This window comes from Pleuronectes platessa, chromosome 10 (genome assembly GCF_947347685.1).
Source record: "Pleuronectes platessa chromosome 10, fPlePla1.1, whole genome shotgun sequence".
Taxonomy (NCBI): Eukaryota; Metazoa; Chordata; class Actinopteri; order Pleuronectiformes; family Pleuronectidae; genus Pleuronectes; species Pleuronectes platessa.
Genome location: NC_070635.1, coordinates 13,005,850 through 13,015,953, shown reverse-complemented (window position 1 = coordinate 13,015,953; position 10,104 = coordinate 13,005,850). Strand labels below are relative to the sequence as shown.

Genomic DNA, 10,104 nt, shown 5'->3' with positions numbered 1-10,104 from the left:
CAGGTCAGATTACAGAGTTCACTGTTCACGTGAGCTTTACTCGAGATAATAAACAGTTTTATAGGATTTATTGTACGGCAGCACCAGTATCAGTCACTTCACGCAAATTATGGTTCTACTTCCCGTAAGCGATACAGTATCTTATCTTGAGTTGGATCAAAAGCCTCATATGATCATTTCTGATAAAAGAGAGAGAAAATCTATCATTATAATGTGAAATATGAGGTCCTAATTCAAGTCCTGTAGAGAGTTTGGTTTTATTTGCTCAGATCTTAAGTTGTCCAAATGATTGGATCATCCAGATGTAGGGTATGTCAAACATTTTAACTTCTTCCATAACAACTTGCATATAAAAAGTTAATGAAAACATCAAACACAATGTACAGTAAAATAGATGAAATTAACAAAGTAAAATACTTCTAAAAAAAATTATTCCAGCTCTTTATTAAACCATTATCACTTATTCACAGACACTGATAAGAATAATATATATAATAAAGTCATGTTCAGGGTTAAGTCTTGACCAAAAAACAATGAGCTCACTACATTTGAAAGTGTCCTAGTGTTATAAACTCATAAAATATGTATTCTCTATCCTCTGAATGCTGAATGGGGTGCTTTTCATGTTGAACCACATTTATTTCTTCCAAGGTGGCCTTGAAGTGCTTATTATGTTTTGCTATTGAGTCTCTTGATTTGTTGTGTTTTGTGATTTCTTGTTTCTCATTTACACTTTTGTTTTTTTCATTTACCATTTAGTTTTTGAGTTCAGTGATTTGCTCTTGTGTTCTGGGATTTGTAGCTGTTTTGTGAGTTGTTGTGTTTTGGGATTTGCGGATCTGTAATACTATCCATCGCATCTGAACTGTTCTTGTGATTTCACGTTTGTCCGAACTGTCATTGCATTGTATTTCCATAACTTTGTATCTTGACATCATACATTTCCAGCATTTTCGATTATTTCCGGTCTCAACAGCAGAATGCATTTACTATACTGTACTTCCTCATTGTTGTGTTTTCCTATTGACCTTGTGATTTGCACCTCAGGGCCACCGAAGTCATTTAGTTTTTCCACCATTTATCTACTCTCTAACTTCAGAATTTGCTTATTATCTACCTGATGGCGTCTCTCTCGGAGGTTTCCCTGGATGTTACTTCAGTGCACACTGTACCGAGTCCTCTGCGCTGCGTGACACCAATGGAAAAGGTCCAAAGATAACAAGAGGCTGCCGATTTTCGCGGCTGCAGGAGACCTGCCAGCAGTCCGCTGGCCGGGGGAGGGCTGTCTGTCACAGGCTGCGGTCATCCATTTATTTTAATCATCTCCAATATGCCGGATACTTCATGGCTACGTTCATGTGCTGGGTACAGTTCTTAGATGATACTAATCCATTCAACAGCACCGATTTCCCCGAGCCCACCAGACCCCCTCTGTACACTTTCAGGGAAGATATTCCTCTGATCAATCAGACTGCTGAAGTCCACAGGCTGCTGAAAGCCCCACAGAAGGTATGTACTTTACTTTTCACTCTCATGATTTTGTCCATGTGTCTTTAAAGGGAAGAAAGTTATCACCTGTAAAATAAATAATTAGCCCAAACTAACCCAATGGACCATTGGTTGAGTTAATGACTCTGATGCTGATGCAGCATCCATACACATTAAAGTTATTTCATGTACTGTCAGCACAGGACAGTCCCTGATATGACATTATGTTAATGATATGAATATTTTGTGGATTTAAATGATATTGGAGGTTAATAGACATCCATTATTTGTCTTGGGGGAGGCAGGCATCTGTTAATGTTTACCTCAACCACAACACTAATCCCCTTTCAGCTGAAACTTCTCATTATTGATTATCCAGACTAAGACCTTTCAAAACCTTTGGAAGTTTTCTGTCTGTTTTTTATGTGAGAGAAAGAAAGAACTGAGGGAACAGAAAATGTGAACACTGAATATATTAATATTGATTAGTTGGCTTCACTGAAAAGCTTGATATTCCGTCAAATTGGATTCTTATCATCTGTCCTATGTTCCACTTTGCATTTGTGCTAATCATGAATGGGCAGACTGAGGTGTAAGTACGAATCCACATCTACTGTTGTAACTACACCCCAGTCAGAGTGCATGGCGTCAAATAGCCATTGGTCAGTTATCGAGGGATGGAAGAGGCTAATTCCTGATCTGGACTGACCTAGATCAGGGGATTTGTATTAGAACCCATCTGATCTCCTCTTCCTTCTGTTATGTTTGGTCAGCGCTATCACGTCAGGCTTCATTTATTCCTAAATCTTTGAGAAGGTGAAACTTTACATATTGTTTTTGACAGGAAGCTGAGTAAATAGAAAGTTAATTTAGTTCTTTCTTCATTCTGTCAGATCAGGGTGTAGAGAGCTGGTAAGATAAGCCTCAGGATGCTGTGGATCACCACAAGCCTGGCTCTGTGTGGCTACATTTGAGCAACGAGTTCTCAAATGTGGTTCTCTATTTGTGTAAAGACCTCAGACAATAAACCTCTGTGTGTGTGTGTGTGTGTGTGTTTGTGTGTGTGTGTGTGTGTGTATGTGTGTTGGTACTCCTTTTTATAACTTCTTCAGGACCTTTACCAGCATAAAAACAGAGGTTTTCGTTTGGCTTTCCACAAAAGTTGTGACATGGAAACAGTTGTTTGTCATCACAGCTGAGAAGAAGATGTTAGCAACAACACTTTGCAAAGTAATAAGCACAAGCTACAATCACATAATCAATCTGTGAGATGCAAGTAACATCATATAATGTAAATTCCCTCTGGTTTGATGTGTTTTTGGATTCAATAAACCACTTTTTTTAAGATCTAAAAACAAAGGAAAGAAACCAAATCAAAGGCAGATTTTCTGATCGGACACTAAGAGACTCATATAAAATCTATTGGAATCAAACATTATTGATGTTAATGGTTAATGTTTGAATGTCAATGTAATTATCAGTGAGTTACAAATATCATTCCTGCACATGGTAAATAAGATACAGCATTTAACTCGTGTTGTCTCATCTGTTCAGTCATCTCTGCATCATATCCTCAGCCATGTCTCATGTGTGGCGGCCACATCACCAGCTGCCCACCAGTGTTTGTATTTATTAAGATTTGATCACATTTTACACCCAACCATTTACAAATAATGACATACCATATAGTTCTTAATGTTCAAATGTGACACTCTTTATTCATTTCATTTTCTAATTTTGGTGAAATCAATTGAGTTAACATCCTGTCACATGTTCGTTGGAGTCGTTGCTAACACTTACGTTTTTGTTTGTCTCACTGAGCTCCCCTTGTAAAAAATCCTGATGCCTGGCAAATAAGGCCTTTTAAAGAAAGCCCACAGGAAGTGGAAGAGGCCATATGTATTCCCACAACTGATAGGGTGAGTTACAAGACCTCAAAGTTGCAAACGACCTGAATGACTTTTACTGCAGATTAGACAGACAATGGACCAGTTCTGAAGGCCAATGTATTCTTCTCCGTTTTGACGGACACGGACAGATAGGACCGCCTTCTCCAACGTGGAACGCCCTCTCCGGGCCTCTCCGCGGCTCCTCGGAGAGCTTTTCGTGCAGCTCTGATTTTTCTAACTACACGTCGAAATGGCGGACAGCCCACGGATAGCCCTTGGCTGTGATTGGTCAGCTAACGCCAGCATTTCGGGACATCATTATTTCCGGACCTCTAACTTCCTGTTTCATTCCCTAAATCACAATAAACCTAAATCACAACTACGACTCTATGATTAATGTGACAAGTGTGTTAAGCCAGCGGCGTTGTCCGGCTGACGGTGGCTGGTTAGAGCACTTACAGCATGTGTGTACGGTCACATACGGTTATAACGAACTTTGATAATGGGGATAGTGGGCTAGCCACCATGCTAACTGCAGTGGGAACAGCGCAAAAACCCGCTGACTTTAATCCCACAGCTCTCATGACACTGTTTCTCAAACACCGTCAGGTTAGAAGCAAACACTTGGTAGTAGTTAGTATCGGGTGTCCCTGCTGACTGTGTGTGGAAGCTGGGGGGAAGCTAGCTGCCTCCGTGTAGCTTCAAGCTGTTGCAGCTGTTGAATTAGCAACGCAGTTTGGAAACAAGACCGGGGAACCGCTGCGTTAAGACACGATAACATAAGCATTTTGACCCGCTGGGTGTCACTTTATTCAGCAAAACTGTCGCGTCATCAACAGCCTTTTTCTGTTGTCATCGTTCACTGTGTGTGAGGAGCCGGGGGGACGTAAATAAACCAGCGTGGACTTCTTCTATATACCTCATGAGGTAGGCTTCTCTAAGCTCGACTTCCGTTGCGCCATCTACTGTTCTGGCGGTGAATTGTTTTCGGAACAAAAAGGCTCGTAGAACTATAAATCAAAAAGGGTCCGTCCGCTCCGTTCGTCCGTCCTTCCGCAACGGACTCGGAGAAGCATACAGAGGCCTTAACAGTACCCCACATTCCCAACCCCCGTCCACAGCTATCACACCTCTTCTTCCCAGCCTGGACAAAGACACCGTTTTTTCCCCATGGCAGTGGGGCTCACAAACAAGCCCCCTGCATCACACTGACTCCCCTCCCCCCCGCGCGCACATAATTTATCCGAAACCAATTGCTGCACCTTAGCACCGCACGTGCCCATAACTTATTGTTTCTTACTGTAAATATTGTTGTCTTACTGTGTTGTTTCATGTCCAATTGTTGTTTTATGTTTCATGTACAGTGCACCAAACTTGTTTAACAAGTACTTCTAACAGACTATTTCTACTGTGCAGTATTAGTACTTTCGTTTCCTATTCGTCCTGCAGTCCGACAGGAGTCGCTGCAGGCTCCGAGCGCGGAGTCTCTGTTTTCCTTCCGCTGGCTCTCTTTGTTCGCTCAGAGCCTCGATGTGCGCAGAGAGAAGGAACATGTCCGCCGTGCAGCAGCTGCGGGTGTCGGTACATGAGCGGATCAGCGCTGCCGCTGAAGACTTTCTGCTGCAGGTGGAGAAAGGAGGAGGAAAGGCTCAAGTCCCGGCGATGAGAGCGCTGCTCACTGAGCGGCTCACGGCTGCAGGGGAGGAGATCCTAGCGGGGCTTGAGGAAACCTTGGCAGAGTACGAAGACAGAGTGGAGCAGTCCGAGCGGGTGATCCGCCGCCAGAGGAGGCTGCTCGATGCCGTGATGCAGCCCGAAGTCCGGCTGCACAGAGCAGGTCAGTCCCTAGAGCAGGGGTAGGCAACCTTCACTATCGAAAGAGCCATTTCGCCCCCTCTTCCCCCAAATTACATCTGTCTGCAGCCGCAAAACATTTTTGATAACACAGGTTATAAAGAAATATATAGTTATACAATATATATAAAAACTATATTTTTTTGCTTTAATTAAATTATAGAACGACAATAAAAAAAACTGTTGACATTTAACTGATAGTTTTACCTGTGACAAAAAAGGAAAACACCAAACTCTTGTGTATGCCTCCTTTGAAATAAATGAAATACAGAACTATGCTTTTTTTGCTCATCTCCAGCTTGGTACTTTTCAGCAGATGCTATGTGCTTGCTCTGGAAATGTCTTTAAACATTCCTTTTTTTTGTTTGCTAATACCTCAAGCATACAGGTAAACCTGCATCGTTGTCAGTGAAATTAAATTCATCTGTCAACGCAGAATTAACCCTTCCTCCCAGACTTTTCTTTTTGGGGATCTATCCCTGGTTAGTTTACTGAGGTTCGGACACTATAGATAAGCGACATGCAGAGAAGAGCGCTGGGACGTAATAGGATGTGACGCATATTGTGGTTGACGAAATATTAAAACAAAAAGTGAGAGCAGGTCAGACTGGAGGCGGACCCAGAAGCTGAGGCTCGGTACATACCAACTGCAGCTTCTGCTCTGATCAAGATGCTGAGGCGCTGATCTCTGAGCAGCTGTGACAAGAGAAACTGTGTTTTCACTGTTTCCACTGTTAAGAAGCAACCGGTCAGTCACTGAACGGTTCCTTCACGTGAACGAGCTCTGATCTCACTGACTGAGTGTGTCTCTGAGCGAGTGAGCGGGGCGGGGGGCGGAGCCCCGGGGCCTGTGTGTGTGTCCGCTATCTGGGAGCGCGCACACACACACAAACACACTCATCATATGAAAACTAATTTGTTAAGTTTTCCGTTTCTCGAAAAATATGCGCAACATGCAGAACACTGCAGGGAGCCACTGCAGAGGGGCTGAAGAGCTGCATGCGGCTCCGGAGCCGCAGGTTGCCGACCCCTGCCTTAGAGGAACCGCTAACAGGCTGACGTTAGCTAGTATCAGCTCGAACAGCAGAGTTATTACGCCGGGTTCACACCGGACACGGAAGCGCCGCTCATTAATATTAATATCACATACTTTTTCTGTTATCAGCCTGCAGCAAAAACGGCATTTAATCATTTTTTTGCTCCACCTCTCACCTGAATGATGAGGAAGATTTGATGGATGCTGCTGTGTTTCTCATGTCTGAAGCAGAAAGTCTGGACACATTTCTCTGAGTTTTACCCACAGGTCTTGTCCGAAAACAGCTTAACCAACTAACTAACTTCCCCTCGCCCTGTTTTCCTCTGTTAGTGACCTAATTGGTTTATTTGGCCTCAAAATGATTTAACTTTTTGTACCAGAAACCCTTTGTTTTATGCTGCTTCCTTTATAAGCTGCTTCACAACACCAACTGTTAACGACCTCATCATCTCTACTTTCTGAATTTGAACGTTCAGAAATCACAACAGTCGACATTAAAGACACAACACAAGTTTTTCAAAACACTTCAGGAAACTCTGAAATGATAAAACGTGTGAATTTGTGTTTCAGTGTGTCATGCAGACGTCCAGCAACTGATGGTGAATAACGAAGAGGTTCCCCCTGAGCAGCAGCGGTGGAGCCCCCTTGTGGACCAGGAGGACCCAGAGCCCCCCCACATTAAAGAGGAACACGAGGAACCGTGGACCAATCAGGATGAACAGCAGCTTCAAGGACTGGAGGAGGCTGATATCAAGTTCACATTGACTCCTGTCGCTGTGAAGAGTGAAGAAGATAAAGAGAAACGTGAATTGTCAAAGCTTCATCCAAGTGAGACAAAGGAGAACAGAGCGGACTGGGGAACACCAGAACCAGCCAGGAATTCAGGTTTCGGTGGACGTTTACAACCAGGTCCTGAGAACAAGACTGAATTCTCATCTGAGACTGAAGACAATGAGGATGATTGGACGGAGACCCTAACTTCCCCGCGCCCTGTTTTCCTCTGTTAGTGACCTTATTGGTTTATGTGGCCTCAAAATGAAAATATTTTTTACCAGAAACCCTTTGTTTTATGCAGCTTCCTTTACAAGCTGCATTGTAACACCAACTGTAAACGATCTCAACATCTCTGCTTTATGAATGTGATCGTTCAAAAATCACAACAGTAAACATTAAACAACACAACACACGTTTTTCAAAACAATTCAGGAAACTCTGAAATGATAAACATGTGTATTTGTGTTTCAGTGTGTCCTGCATACATCCAGCAAATGATGGTGAATAACGAAGAGGTTCTCCCTGAGCATCAGCAGTGGAGCCCCCTTGTGGACCAGGAGGACCCAGAGCCCCCCCACATTAAAGAGGAACAGGAGGAACCGTGGACCAATCAGGATGGACAGCAGCTTCAAGGACTGGAGGAGGCTGATATCAAGTTCACATTGACTCCTGTCGCTGTGAATATTGAAGAAGATGAAGAGAAACTTAAATCGTCAAAGCTTCATCCGAGTGAGACGAAGGAGAACAGAGCGGACTGTGGAGGACCAGAACTAGCCAGGAACTCAGGTCCTGATAGACGTTTACCACCAGGTCCTGAGGACAAGACTGAAGTTTCTTCTGAGACTGAAGGCTGTGTGGATGATTGGATGGAAGCCAGGGAACCTCAGACAGGTTTAAATACAAGAAATAACAAACAGCCTCTAAGTGATATGGGAGGTAAGAATCTAAATACACATATGACGCATCATAAAGGTGAGAAAGCGTTTAGTTGCACTGAGTGTTGTAAAAGTTTCATCCAATGGGGACTTCTAAATAAACATATGAGGATTCATACAGGAGAGAAACCGTTTAGTTGTTCTGAGTGTGGTAAAATATTTCACCTCAAGGGCAATCTAACTAGACACATGAGGAATCATACAGGAGATAAACCATTTAGTTGCTCTGAGTGTGGTAAAAGATTTACCCAAAGGAGCAGTTTAAATGTACATATGAGGAGTCATACAGAAGTGAAACGGATTAGTTGCTCTGAGTGTGGGGAAATATTTAAAGAAAGGGAGCACCTGGATACACATATGAGTACTCATACAGGAGAGAGACCGTTTAGTTGCTCTGAGTGTGGTAAAAGATTTAAAAAAAGGGGCCATCTAAATACACATATGAGTACTCATACTGGAGAAAAACCGTTTAGTTGCTCTGAGTGTGGTAAAAGATTTAAACAAAGGGGCACTCTCAATGGACATATGAGTACTCATACTGTAGAGAAACCATTTAGTTGCTCTGATTGTTGTAAAAGATTTAAACAAAGGGGAACTCTAACAAAACATTTGAGGAGTCATGCAAGAGAGAAACCCTTTAGTTGATCTGACTGTGGTAAAAGATTTAAGATTCAGTCCTATTGTACTTAATTAATTCATAAAGGAGAGAACTGAGTCAGTTGCAACCTTTGCAACAAAAAATGTATTAGGATTTATCAGCAGATATTCATATTATACATATTCATAGGTCCCTGCTTTAAATAGACTATTAATTGTTTTTATGTCCCAAGAAAATATAACTAATTGAATAACACAAATGATTTGTGTTTATATATCTTGTTTTACTGATTTCTACATAATTTGTCTATTTTTCATAATGCTCAAGTCATTTTAAGGTTAAAGTGTGTTCCTTGCACAGTATGAATGGGTGTTCTTAACTAGTTCATATGATTAAATATGTTTGTTTTAAAACAATGGTTTCTTGGTTCGTGATATTCAGTGACAGTGTGAGTTCTCCTTTATGTATTGAATTTGTTTCCAAGAATAAAAGTCTAATAAAAAGATAATGGCGTCCTCGCCCTCCTCCTCTTTGTATCTGTACGCACAGAGGCTGCACTGGCTATAGTTGAATCGTCTCATCACGAGACAAATTAATCAGCTTCTCACAGTCGGACACGTTTGTTTACGTTTGACGTGAAGTCAGAACTGGGCAATTTCAGGTCAGAATATCTGACATACTAGATGTCTGGTCATGATAGTTGGGTCAATGTGAACGCGTTCCATGGTCTCGTTTTATTTGTTTTTTAGTTCACAAAAGTTTGAAATAAGTATTTACTTGGTGCCGCCTAGTGTGTTTTGTTAGGCACAGCTTCAAGAAGAGTAAAGCTCAGCACAGTGTTCCTTTTCCAGCGCCTTTGTTGATGAAACAATTTGTTCTCTTCATTTGTAGTTGCAACACTAGGAGAATTTTTTGGGATTAATAAAAAAACGTAAATGCTTCTCTTAATAATGCCTCAGAGTCAACGGAGAGCCAATGAGCTGTCTATCTCCGCAGCCCCATAGTGCTAATTGCCCTTCTCCCTTATCTTCGTTAAAGTGAGTAGTTAGTACAGTCCCCCTTTGTACAGTCTAGGACTAGTCCAAGTCTTTATAAGCTCCCTGTGTCATTTGTGAGCAGATCAATCTTGTTATGTTGGGTTGAGTTAAACTTTTCTAGTTTGTTATGTTATATAATTTATTTTCTTTTGTAACCTGCAAGCAATTTTTGAACACTTCCGATATTAAAGGAGAAAATTTCCTATTTTAGACCTTGTCCTTGTCCTTTTTGAATGGTCCCTAACAACATGCCACCTGTTGAAATGTATAGAGTAACTTAACTGAGTCAGATAATAATAGTTATATAAAGGCTAAAGAAGAAACTTAAAGGGACAATATTTTACATCTTTCTGGGATTAAATTTGAGGTTTTGGTACCCCTAAGAGAATATGTCAGTAGTTTAAAGTCGAAAAAACAGCTTAAATGTGTATTTCCATGTCCTCTCTACTCCCTCTCTCTGGAGCTACAGACAGAACTTTCTGTGGTAGCTAAC

At 41.8% G+C, this 10,104-nt stretch overlaps 1 protein-coding gene across 1 annotated transcript; it reads left to right on the top strand.

Moving 5' to 3' along the window:
• Positions 1-4,911: 4,911 nt before the first annotated feature.
• On the top strand, positions 4,912-9,862 carry LOC128450007 (zinc finger protein 2-like). The gene is made up of 3 exons (XM_053433406.1): positions 4,912-5,214; positions 6,838-7,269; positions 7,513-9,862. Exons 1-3 carry the CDS (start codon positions 4,929-4,931, stop codon positions 8,619-8,621), a joined length of 1,827 nt encoding a protein of 608 aa, XP_053289381.1. The 5' UTR covers positions 4,912-4,928; the 3' UTR covers positions 8,622-9,862.
• The last annotated feature ends 242 nt before the right edge of the window (positions 9,863-10,104 follow it).

What these genes read in the sequence shown, in the direction of transcription:
- LOC128450007 (XM_053433406.1), top strand. Translation starts at nt 4,929, where the DNA reads ATGTCCGCCGTGCAGCAGCTGCGGGTGTCGGTACATGAGCGGATCAGC. An exon ending in AGTCCGGCTGCACAGAGCAG is followed by an intron (nt 5,215 to 6,837) that starts GTCAGTCCCTAG and finishes TTTGTGTTTCAG; the next exon opens with TGTGTCATGCAGACGTCCAG. An exon ending in CCCGCGCCCTGTTTTCCTCT is followed by an intron (nt 7,270 to 7,512) that starts GTTAGTGACCTT and finishes TTTGTGTTTCAG; the next exon opens with TGTGTCCTGCATACATCCAG.